At 50.2% G+C, this 17749-nt stretch overlaps 1 protein-coding gene across 4 annotated transcripts in view; it reads left to right on the top strand.

Moving 5' to 3' along the window:
• LOC112835533 (TBC1 domain family member 14) overlaps nucleotides 1–17749 on the top strand; it is a 201224-nt gene that overhangs the window by 60463 nt on the left and 123012 nt on the right. For all 4 annotated transcript variants that reach the window (XM_073891398.1, XM_073891399.1, XM_073891397.1 and 1 more), the window contains exons 4-7: nucleotides 2086–2152; nucleotides 3497–3578; nucleotides 5602–8845; nucleotides 14832–14940. In XM_073891398.1, coding sequence (XP_073747499.1) covers nucleotides 2086–2152; nucleotides 3497–3578; nucleotides 5602–8845; nucleotides 14832–14940 — 3502 coding nt within the window. The remainder of the gene's footprint in view (nucleotides 1–2085; nucleotides 2153–3496; nucleotides 3579–5601; nucleotides 8846–14831; nucleotides 14941–17749) is intronic.

Below are 17749 nucleotides of genomic sequence, written 5' to 3'. Positions count from 1 at the left end.
AGGGAGAGGGACAAGCGGACGTGGGGCTTGATCTCACGACTCTGAGATCTCGACCCGAGTTGAAACCAAGAGTCAGATGCTTAACCAACTGAGCCACCCAGACGCCTCTAATTTACTTTATTTCTTAAGATACGGTAGGCTCCCAGTATTCTTGAGTGCCCTCGGGGTATGATATACTCTGGAAATACTAAAATACCTAATAGTTTATATCATAATTGGGAAAGCAAATGGAATTTCTCATTAACAGCACCAAATTAACATTGTAGAATGCCTGCTGGGAGATGAGCGGTACAGTGCTGCTTTGGGTGCCCTGTTTTGTGTCTCAGTTTACAATTACAACCCCGCCGTCTAATGATTATGTGTAATATAAGTAGGATGCTGCAGGAGTCAGGGAAGGAAGACAGAAGCCTGGTGGGGAGAGCTTAGCTTGCCTTTATATACAGAGTTAAGGGGTAAGCTCCCTGTTTTGTTGCCATTTATATATGAGAGCAAATATATATATACTTCTAAGCTGCATTACTGCACAAAACAACGCAACTTGACAGATACGTGGACGTAATTTCCGAGACAAAGCATGAAACATCTCGTCCCTTGGTTCTCATGCTCGTTCCGTGTAGATTGAAATGGCCGGCCGCTGTAGGGTCCCGAACGGACTTGAACAGGCGATCCCTAGAGGCTCGCTCTTCGGCCCTGGCACTAGGTTTAGAAACACAGTGACTTGGGCTTGCTGTACAGAGCAGCGTGCAGCAGGCGGCGTGTCAGCTGACACTGGTGTTAGGTTCGTGGTCTGGAGGAAATGCAATGAAACAGCCACACCGAGCACGCCTAGAACGTTATGGTAAGTGGAGGCTTTCTGATGGCATTGTGGCGGTCGAGCAGGATCTGTGACTAACATTTGCTGCGGGGTTTCTGAGTGGTTTTAAGGGAAGGACGGCTCTTTTGTGGCCCATTTCGCTGTCGCCCTCTGGCCTGTCTCCCCACTAAATGCTGTGATCTGCCGTGGACAGAGTGAAACTGTCCCTCTCTACAGTTAACCATTTTCTCTGTGCTCTGTTTCTTGCTGTTCAAACTGGAGCTGTGCGGTTTCTTGTTAGGATATCTGTAATACTTGTGCTGAGTCATTCCGAGTTCAGTGAATGGGGAAAAGTTCTATTTTTAGCCCCTCAAGGCCCCATGAGGGCAGCGGGTTGAGCAGAGTCATGCGCACCTGTCCGGGTCGGGCCACCTAAGAGAGACTCACTTCCAATTTAAACAGGACTTTTGACCACTGAGTAAAGGTCCTCAGAAATACATTTGTTCTCCTCGTACCCTGTGAAGGGTTTTTCTTTCTTCCTTGAGGAAGAGAAAACTGTTAAAGTTGGAAAGTCTGCGTAGTGAAAGATGATTTGTTTTGTGCCTGTTTGCAGCATTCGTCTTTCTTTAGCCTTCGGCTCTTCTGGTTATAGCCTCTCCATTTCAGGCTTCTGTGTGCACTGTCCTTAGCTGCCCCCCGCCCCCAGTGGAGCCTAATGCCCTGCGCGTGACCGTTCAGAGAAAACCGAGCTTCCGCGCTTGCTCTGGGCCGTGGGGGCTGTGCACTGCGCTCTCTGTTGCCGTCATCAGTGTTCACTTCACAAAAGAAAACATTGGCCTTCTTTTTCTCTAGACTGTGAGCTCCCAGAGGAGCTGCATGAGGTTTGTGTGATTCCCCCCGTCGCCCCCGCCATCTGTTGAGTCTGATACAAGACCTTGGTCACGTAGATATGGAATATTGTTTTGGATGGTGACTGACTTGTAGCCGTATGATGGGCACATCGGTGTGTCGGCCGCACCGCAAGCAGATGCTACCCCCTGGGAGGACAGGCCGTCCTGGGAGGCACATTAATGTTCTCACATTTTATCAGTAAGTGCCACTGACTGTACTGGATTCCTAAAATACGTGTGCTAGGTCTGATTGGCAAACCCGGAGTGTTTCAGCTCTCGTGTGGTTTAAATATTGCTAACGTATTTCATTTGGAACAGGGAAGATTGGTAAAACCTTTATATTAAAGTAAGAGTGTACAAAGGCCTGGTAGTAAACTAACGGGTGTTCTTATTCTCACACAGAGCTCTGGCATCGAGACCTTAGTGGAGGAGCTCTGCTCCAGACTCAAAGACCTTCAGAGTAAGCAAGGTGAGTGCACAGCCTCCAGAACCCGTCCGCACACAGTGGGCTTCGGGCACCAAGGGATTTGACTCAGGAGATGCTAGAATTGGCCAGAGACAGACAACAAGAAACAAGTCTCTGTGTCCATTGTGTCGCCATGCCAGCATCATGCTGCGCCTTCAGCTGCAGTGGCTTCTTGGTCACCCTCAGCAGTCACTCGTAGATAATCCCTGCTCTCAGAGGAGCAACTTAACATACAGGTGCCCTCACTGGGGGTGGCGGGAGGTGGCGGGTAGGTTTTGTTTCCTCTTCACATAGAAGTACAGGGATCAGGAGCAATATTTTCGCTTTCCCATCCTTCCTGCCCCCCCCCCCCCCCAATTGGTATCTGCCTGTTGACATCATGGCCTCCAAAGGTTTCAGTTCTGTTTCAGGCCCGAAAGGAACTTCTGCCTTGGCTGGCAGTTTTTTTTTGGAAAGGCGGTCTTGGGACTCGTTAAAGTCATTTTGACTCATGAAGCCTCACAGCTTCTTGTGGCAACTTTTCTGCAAGCTCTTGGTGAAAGCTACGTGTTAAGGTCAAGGGACTTGGTTTCCTTGTCCTCTCCATGGCCGTTTTCGCTGCCCGCCAAGCCTTGAGCCTTCCTGAAGAGTTTGTAACTGAAGGCAGTCTTGGGAGCTAAGCTGAGAGTTCACCCCCTTCTGTTTTAGTTGACACACGGCCCTTGCTCACCTAGACGTTGTAACAGAGCTGATTGTAATGGGTTTTCTTTCTTTCGTTCTTTCTTTTTTTAAAAGATTTTATTTGACAGGGAGAGAGACAGCGAGAGAGGGAACACAAGCAGGGGGAGTGGGAGAGGGAGAAGCAGGCTTCCTGCGGAGCAGGGAGCCCGATGCGGGGCTCGATCCCAGGACCCTGGGATCATGACCTGAGCCGAAGTCAGACGCTTAACGACTGAGCCACCCAGGCGCCCCTATAATGGGTTTTCTTTACAGATTAGTATCAGTCAGAATTAGTACAGAGTCTATGGGTGCAGAATTTTGTGAGGATCTCAGCAGATGTTCTCTCCTTCTGGTGAAGTTAATAGAGGATTTCAGTCTTTTAATCAGGTGCCTCTAGAGCACTCGATCAGTGATGAGGCGAACGGTTCTCCCCTCCCAGCCCACCGTTAGTGTGGTTAAGCTAGAGAATTCCCTCTGGGGCTATGAAAAAAAGAGATTTTTATTAAAAAGACAGATGGGTCTAGAGTTCTTTTTAAGCCATAAAGCCTATATAAGTTTTGATTAAAGTTACTTGAGAAACTTTAAAAAACAGGAGCATTTATTAACTAGATATAAGACCTATCTTTCTGAATTTTTGTTTCGTAACAGAAGAGAAGATTCACAAAAAGTTAGAGGGGTCTCCCTCTCCAGAGGCAGAATTATCCCCTACAGCAAAGGATCAAGTGGAAATGTATGTAAGATTGTATTCAGTAATAAAGTGTGCATTTGTTAAAATCAGACTAATAACTGCTATGTGGTTTACAGTTTTTGTTCATTGTCTTGTATTTAATTTCATATTTTATAATTCAGGAAACACTCGTTGAGCACTTACTATGTGCTTGACACAGAATTCAGACGTGAATAAGATGGTCCTATCCTTACGCTACATACTGAATCAGTATTTGTGAAATGAATGAATGGAGCAAGCAAGGTTATTATTTACAGTCCATTCGCATGCTGTCTCACCAGTCCTTGGAGACAGCTGTGAGAAAGTGTGCTCATCCTTGTTTCACATACAAGGAGACCAAGTTTTCTCCTGCTGATTACAAAGAAATGTGGGCAAGTCATTGACCTTGTCATGCTTGTTTCCTGAAGATGCTCTTTGCTCTTTCTTTGTAAATGGTTAGTAAAATCAGCTACACTATAAGCAGAACTTCCTTATTATACATTTTATTTGAATCTTTTGAACTTCTCGAACTTAAGGTGAAAATAGCTTGTATTGGCTGGTGTGGACCTGTGCCGTCCAGTGTGGTCTCCGTGAGCCACGTGTGGCTATTTAGCACTTGAATATGTGGCTTCTTCAAATTGGGATGTGCTCTAAATGTAAAATTCTCACCAGATTTGGAAGACTTTGTATAAAAAAGAATAAAATACTGCATTAATATTTTTAAGTATCAATTACATGGTGAAATGATAATGTTATGGATGTGTTTGGTTAAGTAAAAGTACATTATTAAATTCAGTTTCACCTTCTTACACTTTTAATGTGACTCCTAGGACATTAACAATTACATTTGAGGCTCACCATGTATTTCTGTAGACAGCTCTGGTAGAGTCTGAAAAGGAGAATCAAGTATAGGCCCTTTGAAAACATGGCCTTTTTTTTATCACTTCGTGTGTGACCCTGACTGTTGCCTCCAGAACGACAGTCCCCTCAGTAGGCGACCCGACTCCAGATTCTTGCTCTGGCAGTCTGTCTTGCTCTGAAATCTGTGATGGCCACCAGCTTCTTGGCAGATTGGAAACAACTTCTTCTTGTTTTCAAGCCCTGTAAAGGCAGCCTCACCAGCTTTTCCTGTCCTGCATTTCCTGTAGTCACTGGTCTCCCCGGGTCTTGTGTCCGCACACAGGCACCCGTGCCTCACAAGTTGTCGTCCTTAAACTCTGTTTCCGGAGCGTCCAGGCTCTGCTGTGGTCCACTTGTTCTCATGGTTCTCGGCTGCACCAGCATCCTCTCTCTGACCCCTCGAGCGCCCTGCGTAATCCCTCCTGTTTCCGAGTGCCTGTGGATGCCCGGCATTTCTCCTGAGAACACGTGGTGAGGACAACCACGTCATGTCCCGGCTCCACTTGCACATTAATTCCTTTACTCCTCCCAGCTCTGTGAGGCGGCTAATCATATTCCCTGCGTCTCGCAGGCCGTGAAGAGGTCCTGTCACGGCCCTGAGGTCCCACAGCTGGTCAGGGCGGAGTCAGGGCTCACAGTCGGGGCGTGCAGCTTCAGAGCTCATGCTCTCCGGCTTTCAGCTCCCTCTGTTTCCCCTGCTCCCAACAGCCTCGGGAGGTAAGTCCTGTCCTCACCAGTTTGCAGCTGAGAGTGTGGACCAAGACATCAGATAATGAGCTGAAAGTCACATGCATAGTAAGTGATGGGAGCTGAGATCCAAAGGCAGATATTTCTTCTCGAGATGTTCTTAATTAAAATGACAACTTGAAAGATAAAAGCTGTCCTCTGCCCTGTTTTCTAAATATTTCTCAATCAGTGCTGACCTCAGTGCTGAACATAAAGGTGCTCGATACGTGGGACTAAACGTAAAGCATATTTCACTGTATTGTTCTTTTTTTTTTTTTCTTTTTTAAGTTTTAGTTTGTGGATGACGTAAATGTTGACCGTTAAAGGGAAATACCCGTCACTCCACCTGGGAGGGACTGTTGTTTTGCTGTATCTCGTACATCTGAGTGCCCGCTTTTGAACTCTGTCCTCTGTTTTTCAGGTACTATGAAGCATTTCCACCACTGTCTGAGAAACCAGTTTGCCTGCAAGAAATCATGACTGTGTGGAACAAGTCTAAAGTCTGTTCTTACTCTAGCTCTTCTTCATCATCCACAGCCCCACCAGCTAGCACAGACACATCCTCCCCCAAGGACTGCAACAGCGAAGGCGAAGTCATCAAGGAAAGAAGCAACGAAGCACCCACCTCTGTACCCGCGAAAACCCAGAGCAAAAGTCAAAGCGAGAAGGAGAACAAATTCAGTAATGGCACAATGGAAGAAAAGCCTGCTTTGTACAAAAAGCAGATCCGACATAAACCTGAAGGAAAGATTCGCCCTCGCTCATGGTCTTCCGGCTCGAGTGAAGCAGGCTCAAGTTCAAGTGGTCATCACGGAGAATTAAAAGCATCCGTGAAGTGTGTGAAAGTCAGACACAAGACACGAGAGATTCGGAACAAGAAGGGGCGGAACGGGCCCAGCAGGCTCTCGCTGAAGCCGGGCGACAGGGCTGAGCGGGGCGTGCCTGCGGCGGGGAGTGGCGGGGGCTCCTTCAAGCCGCTGTGCCGGCGTGGGAAGAGGCCCCTGAAGGACCTGGGGAGAAGGGACACCGGGAGCGCCGAGGGGAGAGACCTGTCCCTGGAGAGCAGAAACGACAGAGAATATAAAGAGGAACCACTGTGGTACACTGAACCGATTGCTGAGTATTTTGTTCCTTTGAGCAGAAAGAGTAAACTAGAGACCACGTACCGAAAGCGACAGGACACGAGCGATGTGACGTCAGAGGCAGTGGGAGAGCTGTCAGAGTCCGTGCGTGGCCTTTGTCTCGGCAACAGTAATGTTCATAAAACATACCTCGCAGCAGGTACTTTCATTGATGGTCATTTTGTCGAAATGCCTGCCGTTATCAATGAGGATATTGACCTCACTGGGACCTCATTCTGTTCTCTCCCAGAGGACGACAAGTATCTGGATGATATTCATCTATCAGAATTAACGCACTTCTATGAAGTGGATATTGACCAATCCATGTTGGATCCTGGTGCCTCAGAAACAATGCAAGGAGAAAGTCGGATTTTGAATATGATTCGACAAAAAAGCAAAGAGAAAACAGATTTTGAGGCAGAATGTTGCATAGTGTTAGATGGAATGGAGTTGCAAGGGGAACGTGCAATATGGACAGATTCCACCTCTGTGGGTGCCGAGGGCTTCTTCCTGCAAGACTTGGGCAATCTGGCTCAGTTTTGGGAGTGCTGTTCATCCAGCTCGGGCGACGCCGATGGAGAGAGTTTTGGGGGAGATTCTCCAATTCGACTCTCTCCGATCTTGGACGGCACAGCGCTCAATCCGCATTTGCTTGCTGGCAATCAGGAGCTCTTTTCAGATATTAATGAAGGATCTGGCATAAACTCGTGTTTTTCAGTGTTTGAAGTGCAATGCAGTAATTCTGTTCTACCATTTTCGTTTGAAACTCTCAACTTGGGAAATGAAAATACAGATTCTAGTGCTAATATGCTTGGGAAAACCCAGTCTAGATTGCTAATATGGACCAAAAATAGTGCCTTTGAAGAAAATGAACACTGTTCTAATCTTTCAACCAGAACTTGTAGCCCATGGTCCCATTCAGAAGAAACACGTTCAGACAACGAGACGTTAAATATTCAGTTTGAAGAGTCCACGCAGTTTAATGCAGAAGATATTAATTATGTAGTTCCTAGAGTCTCGTCAAATTACGTAGATGAAGAACTTCTAGATTTTTTGCAAGATGAAACTTGCCAGCAAAACAGTAGAACATTAGGAGAAATTCCTACCTTAGTTTTCAAAAAAAAGTCAAAACTAGAATCTGTCTGTGGCATTCAGCTCGAACAAAAGCCAGAACACAAAACCTTGGAAACTGCTCGAGGGTGTGGCGAAAGCGGTCCACGTGGAGGCGGCTACAGCTCAGGGGTTATTAAGGACATTTGGACAAAGACAGCAGACGTGGAGAGAATCGACGAGGAGCTGTTCCCGGCGGATGCCAGTGACTGCTGCCGCTGCCTGGAGGCGGAGGCCGAGGGCCTGCGGGCGCCCCACAAGGCCGTGCAGCGGTCCGAGTACCGCCTGTGGGAGGGGCACAAGGAGAGCGTGGAGAAGAGAGCTTGCGTCTCCGGGGCGCTCTCGAAGGTGGACGGCGGCGACTACACCACACCCTCGAAACCTTGGGGTGTGGCCCAGGACAAAGAGAACACGTTCATCCTCGGAGGAGTGTACGGAGAGCTCAAGACCTTCAGTAGCGACGGGGAGTGGGCCGTCGTACCGCCCAGCCACAGCAAGGGGAGTCTCCTGCAGTGTGCGGCTTCTGACGTCGTGACCATAGCTGGTACGGACGTCTTCATGACCCCGGGCAACAGCTTCGCTCCCGGCCACCGGCAGTTATGGAAGCCCTTCGTGTCCTTCGAACAGAACGACCAGCCGAGGAGTGGGGAGAATGGATTAAATAAGGGATTTTCTTTTATCTTCCATGAAGACTTCCTGGGAGCTTGTGGTAACTTTCAGGTTGAAGATCCTGGGCTTGAATATTCCTTCTCTTCCTTTGACTTAAGTAATCCGTTCTCACAAGTTCTTCACGTAGAGTGTTCGTTTGAACCCGAAGGGATTGCCTCTTTCAGCCCTAGTTTTAAACCGAAATCAATCCTCTGCTCTGATTCAGACAGCGAAGTTTTTCACCCCAGGATCTGTGGCGTCGACAGAACACAATACCGGGCTATTCGCATCTCTCCTAGGACTCACTTCCGCCCAATTTCTGCGTCCGAGCTGTCACCAGGAGGAGGAAGTGAGTCGGAATTTGAATCTGAGAAAGATGAAGCAAATATTCCCATTCCTTCTCAAGCTGATGCATTTGAAGACCCACAGGCCGATCTCCAGCCACTGGAAGAAGATGCCGAGAAAGAAGGCCATTACTATGGAAAATCGGAGCTTGAGTCTGGAAAATTCCTTCCCAGGTTAAAAAAATCTGGCATGGAAAAGAGTGCTCAGACATCACTGGATTCTCAGGAGGAATCAGCTGGGATTCTGCCAGTGGGGAAGCAGAATCAGTGTTTGGAATGTAGCATGAATGAATCTCTGGAAATTGCTTTAGAAAGCTCAGAAGCAAATTGTAAAATAATGGCACAATGTGAGGAAGAAATTAATAATTTTTGCAGTTGCAAAGCAGGTTGTCAGTTCCCTGCTTATGAAGATAATCCAGTTTCTTCGGGACAGCTGGAAGAGGTAGGTGGTTGTCTGTGTGTGTTAGTGCTTGATAGAAGTTGTTGATTGGACTTGATGCAAGAGCAGCCGAATCAGGCAATGAAAGGATAGGGTCAAATTAGTTGGGAAATTAGCTTCAGTGTCTGAAAACTTACATGGTTGTGATTTTACATAAGGACTTAAAACGGGTTTGATATTTATAAATTGGAAGTAGACCGTGGACCTCTTCTGCAGAGAAAAGACATTTTTATATCATAAGGTAGAAGATTTTGTCTTAATACGCACGTACTGTGCTGCAAACCAAATACACTGGCATTCCAGCCTTCGAAGCTGATGGATCACAAAGTGGCTGTTTACTCCTCGGAAGGCCTCGCGTGCTCTTCGGAAGCAGAAGCAGAGGGTATCTTAAAGTAGCAAGCCCATCTCATGGTCTCCGAAACGCTGATCAGTTTAGAACTTGGGTTTTTCATGTAAAATAAATTACATCCTGTATAGAGTTTTCTAAAGCAGATGGTGGTACTTGTGTAAAAACCCACAATCCCAGTGCAACAAAAGAGCTGCTACAGAACCTACGTGGATGGACCTCACTTTATACCAAGTGCATATTCCTAAAGCTATGTGACTCACACAGTAAAACGAAGCTAATAGTGGTAGTTTTGTGAATGGGAGTCATTGTACCCTTTGACTATTTCTAAGAAGTGGTTTGAGGTTAAATTGAGTGTGCAAGAAATATCACTGAAGGTGATAACCTGTTCCACAAAAAAGCACAGCAATCTGCCCATTTCTCAGCCGTTACTTGATCAGCGGTGCCTGACCTGTGTCCAGGAGCAGCTTAGTAAAAAGGCAGTTGGGGGTGCTTGGAAGTCATGGCGCCTGTGGCTGGAGAGCCGCTGAATGTCTCCCACCCCCCCCCCCCCCGGCCCGGTGCACGTTCCCCCCCCCCCTGCTACCCCTAGATCCTGCCCCGGTAACAAGACTATCTTCAGACCCCCCCCTTCTGATACTCGTCCTAATTCCTTCTCTCTCCCTTCTCTCCCACCACCACCTACATCAGAACGAAAGCCTCCCTCCTCTCTTCATGCACCATGCCTCTTTTTCTGTTGCAGTTTCCACGTTTCATGAGTCATTATGTACTTTTCTCTTGTTAGATTATCCGCTCCTAATGGCAACGGACTGTGCCTTCCTCGCTTGTGGGGCCAGTGCCTGGGGGGGACCTGAGTGCGTGGGGCGGGAGGAAGCCCCACAGGCGACTCGAGGGTCACTGCTCTGAGTAGCCTGCCCAGGGACCCTTAGGGGGCGTGCATTGGGTCTCACCGAAACACTGAAACCGAGCTGCCAAGAATGAGAACCAGTAATGTTGTTAGCCTTTACCTGTTTGTTTATTGCCCCACTTTTTACCCTTGAATATTCCTTTATGTACTTTGTATTTCACCTGGTTCCAGATTGGGAAGAAAGAAAAAGAGGGAAGAAGCGAGATTCTACCACAGATCATACCACTGCCATATTCCTTCGCTTTCTAGTATGTTGATGGATTTATGTGCTATCAGAATTCTGGGCTGTCTTGGAAGGTCTCAGTCGCTAGTAAAGTCCTGAGGGACATTGTGGGGTTGTCTGCTAGGGTCGGCATAGCCGCTCCTATCAGCCCCGGCCTCTGGGCGCGCCGGTGCTGTGGTGCAGAGTCAGGGTGGAGCTCACATCCCGGACGGATCTGACGTACGGAAAGGTTGAGAGAGTGACCTGAAGGGGCAGTGTGGGGGCCAGGCTGGGACTGGAGTATATGCCTTTCCACTCTCACACTGCCTGGGCAGTCTAGGGGAGCTCCTGCAAGGGTCTTCTTCCCCCTTTTCCTGAGAGAGGGCAGTCTGGGAGCCCTGTTGTAAAGGTCGCTGTTGAAAGGCCACCTGGTCCAGAGCAAATGGACTAAAATGTAGGAATTCTCGGGGCGCCTGACGGGTTCAGTTGGCAGAGCATCGACTCTTGATTTCAGGGTGGTGAGTTCACAAGCCCCATGTTGGGCATAGAGTTTACTTGAAAAGAAAAGAAGACACTTAAAATGTAGGAATTTTCATGGAATTGGTGTCCAGGAGCATGGATTCTTTTCAAAAGCTTAGTTCAGTCAGTTCAGCAAACATTTTTTGAATACCCGTTACATGCCCATCACTAAGGTAGGTGTCCTGTATGAACAGGTCACCGTCCTTGCACTGGAAGAAGTCAGTCTAGTTACAAAGACCACTTTGGAAGTAGATAATTTACTTTAATTGAAATAGGTCATTTATTCACATGGCTCAAAATCAGAAGTTACAAGAGGGGGTGTGTACACAGTAAACAGGCTCTCCCAAGCGGCTGGTGCGAGCTTGCGTCCTGGCCCGTCTTTCGAGGCTATTTATGCATGTAGAAGCAAAGGCATGTTCACACACGTTTCCTCTTCTTTTTTCTCTTTTCACAGAAATGGCACTTTATTGCATCCTCTTCCATTGTGTGGGTGGATGTATTAGGATTTGCCTATAGCCAGTTCCTTATGTTTTAGGGCATCTAGGCAATTGTAACTGTAGGGATCAGGGGAGGTGGCGTGGTGGAGGTGAGCACAGAATGCCTCGGAAGCCCAGAGGCAGCCGTCCCGACAGAGTTGAAGGAGGCTTGTTGCACACACCTGAGCGTCCTGGGGCAGAAGGGAGAGGAGGCGGGGCGCTCGAGGCAGAAGGAACAGCATGAGCAAAGGCGAAGAGGCACCTGCCAGCAGTTAGGTTGTGCCTTGTGAAATATAAAATGGAAGGTGAGGAGAAGCAAAGTGTGCCTCGGGTTCCATTTGTGCGTAAGTTTGTGGCGTAAGTGTGCTCCTTGTCATTGACTTATTGCCGACCCAGTGTCGTATAATCTGGAGCACCAAAGAGCAGCAGAAGGCTCGGGCTGTCTTCAGGAGTTTGCGGTCCGGTCCCAGAGAAGAGGCTGTTTTAACCGCAGAGGGTGTACGGTGGCATCAGAAGGCTCTGATGAGTGGAGAGGGTGGGGGGCCATCCTTGGAGTGTGGTACCTGGCCCCCCTGTGCCAGGCGCTGTGCCCACTCTGCTCTGTCACCATTATCCCACTGAATGCCCACAGTGACCTTCTGCAATGGATTTCTGTCCCCTCCCCCTGACTGTGAAGGCCACGTAGGCCCAGAGGGGTGGAGTCCCTGCGCCTGAGCCCAGCGTCAGGGACAGAGCCTGAGTTCTTTCCTCTGCTTTGGCACGCAGGGTCCCTTGTTGGTCTCAGTGGCCCTCGGCAGCTCTTCATCTACATGGGCTTTCTTTTCCTCTTGTGACCCAGATGGGTGGGACCTGACTGTGGCTGAGGGCCCCTTTTCCATGCTCTTCCCAGGGTAGAACTCGAAGAGGAACACCAATGACCTTTGTCTTCCCAAACCCAGGAGCACTTAGTAAGAGTTCAGGGAGGTGCCTCTACCCAGCTTCCAGTGTCTATAAAGACTTTCTGACTATCCCATCTTTTGCTGAAAACATTTCTGGTCAGGCTTTCTGGCTTAAATTTGTGTCCTGTTTTTTCACGGTTTCATTCATTTGTCAAGTATTTTTGGGGAGCCCTACTGTCGGTGCTGGTCTGGGTGCCGGGGACAAGCACAGAGCCCTGCCCTGGCCGGTCACATTCAGCAGCGGCATGCGATCCATTAGTCGGTGTGCGGTGTGCTGGTGTACCAGTGCCGTGGAGGGGGCCAAGAGCTGGCTCAGGGCTGCAGCACAAAGGGGTGCTTGGAGGACTTGCCGCAAGAAGCAGGGGCTCGGGGCAGGCTTCTCGGCAAAGGTGCCATGTGAGGACGGGCTTGCAGGTGCAAAAGCGAGCCAAGCAGCTGTCGGAGAGGGACAGCGGCACAGTGGCAGAGGTGCCCGGCCTGCCCACAGCCATGCCCTCGTCTGGCTTCCTTCCCTCCATTCTCCGTGGGCCAGAAGTTGAATCCGTGCATCCAGCAGAGGTTATTCAAGCCAAGCATGGTCATCTTTGCTGTGCAACTAGTGGTTGGAGACAGTGGACTGGAATGTCGTCCTAAGACAATGCAGGTTCATTGAGTGTGTATTCAGTGTAGCAAAGAACACGACAAAGAAGTCTCTGCCTTTGGGATTGACTTTCAAGGGCAGGAAGCAGAAAAATTCCTAAAACTGTGGCAGAAACTGGCATGACTTTAACCGTGGTTTCAGCCCGAGGTGGGGGCCGGGGGAGGCGGAGGATGGTGGGCCAGATAATCCCGGACCTGCGCGTGCAGGTGGAGCCTTTTCTTCAGGCCAGCAGACATTGAGCATCCCGCGTTGTGCCCGGAGGCGCAGGGGTAAATAAGACAGGAGTCCTGCTCGTAAGAAGCTTCCTGCCTCTCCGCTCCAGTCTCGTCTCGTCTGCTCTCTCTTCGTGCTGACGCCTCCAGCCTGCTCTCCCGGCCCTTTCCCACCCTCCGCAATGAGTTCTCTCTCCCTCCCTTTCTTACCCTTGCCCCCGCTCCTTTGGGCTCGGGACGGGGACGGGGTCGCAGGAATAAACACTGATCGCCCCCAACTGCCTGGGACGTTTTCTTTTGCAGGTGCAAACAAGCCGCCTCTGCCCTGCCTTCAGTGGTGCCTTGGGGTTGGGGGCAGCTGCTCTGTCCAGGGAGCCTTCTTGCTCCTCCCACACGGCACTAAGTTGTCGTCCCATAGAGTAGGTGCGCCTTGCAGAGCAGGCCGGGCCTTTCTGGAAAGGTCTAGGGGTTCTGGAAATTAGGTGCCAGATGCAGTTAATTTCCTTGAACTAGCTGTAGACCTTGGCTGTTGTGGCTTCGTTTGCATGAAATCAGCGGGGTGCTGACCACTGTCCTTGGAGTAAGCTGGGGGAGAGCGCGGTGAAGGTGAACTGGCCACTCTGGGTACCCAGTACCGTTTTCCTTCAGTGTCTAATTTGAGAGTATTTCTTTTTGCAAAATTAGGTTAAGTGAAAAATGAAGGTTGGAAGTGTTTCCCATTAGTTAAATAATAAAAAACACATTATTGAATCAAAAAGTCTTTGACCCGTAAGACAGTTTACATGTAAGAGAAGAACAAAGTCCCGTCAGAGGATCGAAGGTCGTTGGTTGCCAAAGCTGCTCAGGCTTTAAGCTTGAACACACGGTGAAATGGCTTCTGAAGCAGTAGGCGCATGCAGTATCCACAGGCCTTATTTGGATTGAGTCCCAACGTCCTTTGGTTCTCAGCAGAGCACGTAGTTGAGTTAAAAAGACACGTAGGTTGTAACTCTGCCTACGGTTTCCTTCGTCCCGTACTCTCGTCTTTGATTCCCTCCTGCCCGAGGGTGTAAAGGTGAAGAGGGTCCTCTCTTCCCTGGAGTGTCTCACACCAGTGGAGACCTAGGATCACCCCGTTATTTTTCTGCACTTCCCAAATCTAGAAATTTGCCTTGCCTGGGCATATTCATTGGGGATATTTTGCCTTGTAAGGGTTTTATTGTGTTTTTTAAAAAGATTTTCACTCCACTTCCAATATAAGTCCTTCTTAAGAAAAACTTTCTTTATATGTTATGAACACTTTGGCTTTTTTTTTTTTATTATTATTATTTAAGATATTTATTTGAGAGAGAGAGAGTGAGAGAGAGCACAAGAGCGGGGTAGGGGCAGAGGGATAAGCCAGACTTCCCGCTGAGCAGGGAGCCCCACGTGGAGCTCAGTCCTGGGACTCTGGGATCGAGACCTGAGCCACCCAGGCGCCCCAACACTTTAGCTTTTTAAATTCACCTTGTTGGGGTGTCTGGCTGGCTCAGTCAGTGGAGCGTGTGACTCTTGATCTCAGGGTCGTGAGTTTGAGCCCCACATTGTGTGTAGAGATTACTTAAAAAGAGTATCTAAAAAAATAAATTCACCTTGTCTAGAACAGTATTAAAAACAAAAGTCATCAATTTAAAAAATCCTGGATTTGTAGTTCTTAGTTAATGATGTTTGAATTTTCTCCTTTATCCTGAAAGTTTGTAAACTTTTTCTGTATTTGTTTAACCTAAACAGTTTCCCGTATTGAACACTGATGTTCAAGGAATGAATAGGAGTCAAGAAAAGCAGACCTGGTGGGAAAAAGCCTTGTACTCTCCTCTCTTTCCTGCATCAGAGTGTGAAGGTAAGGAGGCCTGTGTTCGGTCATTGGTTCATCCACTCATTCGGATTTCTAATTCATTAAGAGCAGTACGTTCTTTCACTATGAATAGCAGTCCGAAAAGCACTTAGCAAGAGGCTTTTGTATAGCCAGCATTTGTCAGGCGCTGGGGACAGGGGTGAGTGAGGACTGGGGCCCACCCTGAGCCTGACTCGGGGAAAGGCATGGAAATACACAAAGGCAGGACCGACCTTTGCCAGAACCTGTTCAGGATCGCAGTGAACCGTGAGGGGAGTGGGGGGTGGGGGTAATCAGCTGTGGGGGCGTCTTCAGGAAGCCGCCCGGGGGGTGGGGGAAGGGCAGACCCTGTGAAAGGAACAGCTTGCACGGGGCAAGACGGACTCGGGCAGCTGGGCCCAGCTGGGTTGTAGCCGAGGCCGGGAAGGCAGGTGGGGGAAGGCCGTGGAGAAGACGGCAAATGGGAGGGTGTCAGGTCCGGTGTGCGTTTTAGAACAGTTCTGGCAGCAGAGTGGAGAAGGGGTTGGACAGCTGGGGTTAGCAGCTGGGCTTCAGGGCCCCTGCCGCGGCTGTCTGGGAGGCCCAGGGTCAGGGCCTGGTCTCAGGCCCTGCAGGGGGGAGTAGGGGAGAGAAGAGCACGGAGAGGTCTTGTTGAGGACGCCGGCTCCTCGGGCGTGACTTTCCATGAGGCGTGGGCAGCAGGAGGGGGTTGGGGGGTTCCGGCAGGGGGCAGACAGAGCAGTAGCACATTGGGTGAAGGTGGTTTGGGTCTATGAGCCTCCCAGGAGGACATGCCCAGCAGCTGTAAAAACTCTCGCAGTCTGGGGAGGAGTCAGGGCTGCGGAGGGCGTGCTGCCAGCTCCCGGGCTGCCCTGGGCTGTGGCATCGACAGTCTCTGCCGCTGGAGCTGGAAAGGGCATGTATGCCATTAGTTACTATTCACACGTTCACGGGCCTGGCGTGTCTCCCGGTTCGTCTGTAATTGATGTGGAGCCTCGCCGCTCGCTGCCCACCCAGCCTGGCGCGCTCCGGTGCTCGGGACGCCGGCGCCTGCCTCCCTCCGCAGCCCAGCCTTCCCCCACTGGGGGCACAGCGGGGCTGTTTGCTTCTCTCTGCTCTGAGCCCCAAGAGGCCTTCCCCAGAGCCTGCCTTCCTCCTTCCCAGAGGTTCACTGGGTCAGAAAGAGAGCATAGAGCGGAGTCTTCGTTTTTAGCATCTTTATTTAACCTCATTTATTAAAGACCTGTTGTTCTCCCATTAGCTAATATCTGGGTTGCCTTCTGTGGTTTAGAGAGTGCTCCCAATCTTTCCTTTCACGTAGGCTGCACCATAGCCTTGTGAGATGTCAGCCTTAGTTTTCAGATGAGGAAGCTCTAAGACTCAGGTTTGACAGTTTGTCCAGAATCATGCATTAGCCGTCAAGTTCAGGTTTGTATCCAGACTGTCTTCCTGTGGCCAGAAGCTTTGCGCTCTACAGTAGCTATCTGCACTCAGTGCCCAGGGAGGCGCCAGGGTGAGGGGAGCACAAATCTGGCCTTGACGTAGATCCATTCTGTGCACCCGGTGAGTGTCCAGTCACTGATGAGTTAACTGGAATACAGGTAAGGGGGGCTGAGGGCCCCAGCGTAGTGCAGCCAGAGGGAGGGAGGGAGAGAGAGAAGGAGGGAGGGAGGGAGGGGAAGAGGGAGGGAGGGAGGGAGAGTGGGGGGGGGGGGGGGAGGGGGAGAGGGGAGAGGGAGAGGGGGAGAGGGAGAGGGGGATGTGGCAGCAGGCAGTGCCTGGGGTCAGGAAGACCAGTCCCTGTGGGGGTTTAGTCTAGTTTTCTATCATTCGTTAGTAAGGAGTCAGTCCCAACCCTTAGCTCTGGGTCCTTGGTTTCCGTACAGTCGCAGGTTGGTGCTGTAAGGGATGGTTAGTGCACGGTGCTGTTTTATTATGAAGTGGCAAAGAGAGAAACTCTCAGTGGTAGATAATGGTAACCAGGCTTTGGAGTGACCTTCAGCTCACAACTGTGCATTAAATCCTTGCAGTTGCCCTGTGATGGTGACGGGACGAGCCTCCCTCTCTCAGCCTGTGGGGGTGGGGACGTGCAGTCTCAGGAGCAGGTTGGCCAGGAAAACGAGTCGCCTCTTGCCTCCTCAGCAGGAGTGACTGGAGTCTCTTGTCTCCACCGCCGAAACTCCCAGCGTGGCTGGTGGTTAATAGCAAGCAGATGCTGCTCCGAGTTAGGGACTGACCTGGGAGCTTTTGGCCTCCCTAGGAAGGAGGAGGGCCATCCCTTTTCACAGTAAAGGCAGGAGATGGAGGCTCGGAGTGAGGCGGCTTGCCCAGGCTCCCTGCAGCGGGGTGGACATCTGGCCTGGAAGCCCCAGCCCTGCACTCTGCCACCTGCCGGCCTTGCTCTGCCTTCATACACTCGTGCCTGCCTTGTGCCAGGCCCTGGGAACACTCCAGATGAGCTGATGTCCCAGCACAAGCGGAGGGAGTGAGGACACAAGCCCTGTGCCATTTGGGGCTACCTGCAGTGGGTGGTGCCCAGGCAGCAGCCCTGGCTGGTGCGGGAGCAGGATGCATTTGGTATGCCCCAGTGTGCTCGGCTAAGGGGAACGACACGAGAGTGCGGGGGGGGGCAGGGTCCGGCGGAAGCCAGCAGCCGGAGCACCAGGGCCTTGTGCGCTCCATGCCACGACAGGTCTGTCCTGAGTGGCAGTCTCCAAGCTCACGCACTGGATTCTGAACATTTGGAAGGCTCATTGTAAGTGTGTGGGTGTTATTTTAGTCTTACCGAGAAAGCCCTGCAGGGAAACTGTATAGA

The sequence above is a fragment of the Callorhinus ursinus genome, unplaced genomic scaffold (genome assembly GCF_003265705.2).
Source record: "Callorhinus ursinus isolate GAN/ISIS: 27379988/994484 unplaced genomic scaffold, GSC_fseal_2.0 scaffold4, whole genome shotgun sequence".
Taxonomy (NCBI): Eukaryota; Metazoa; Chordata; class Mammalia; order Carnivora; family Otariidae; genus Callorhinus; species Callorhinus ursinus.
The sequence above is the reverse complement of the archived record's forward strand: the minus strand, read 5'-3'. Positions and strand labels throughout refer to the sequence as shown.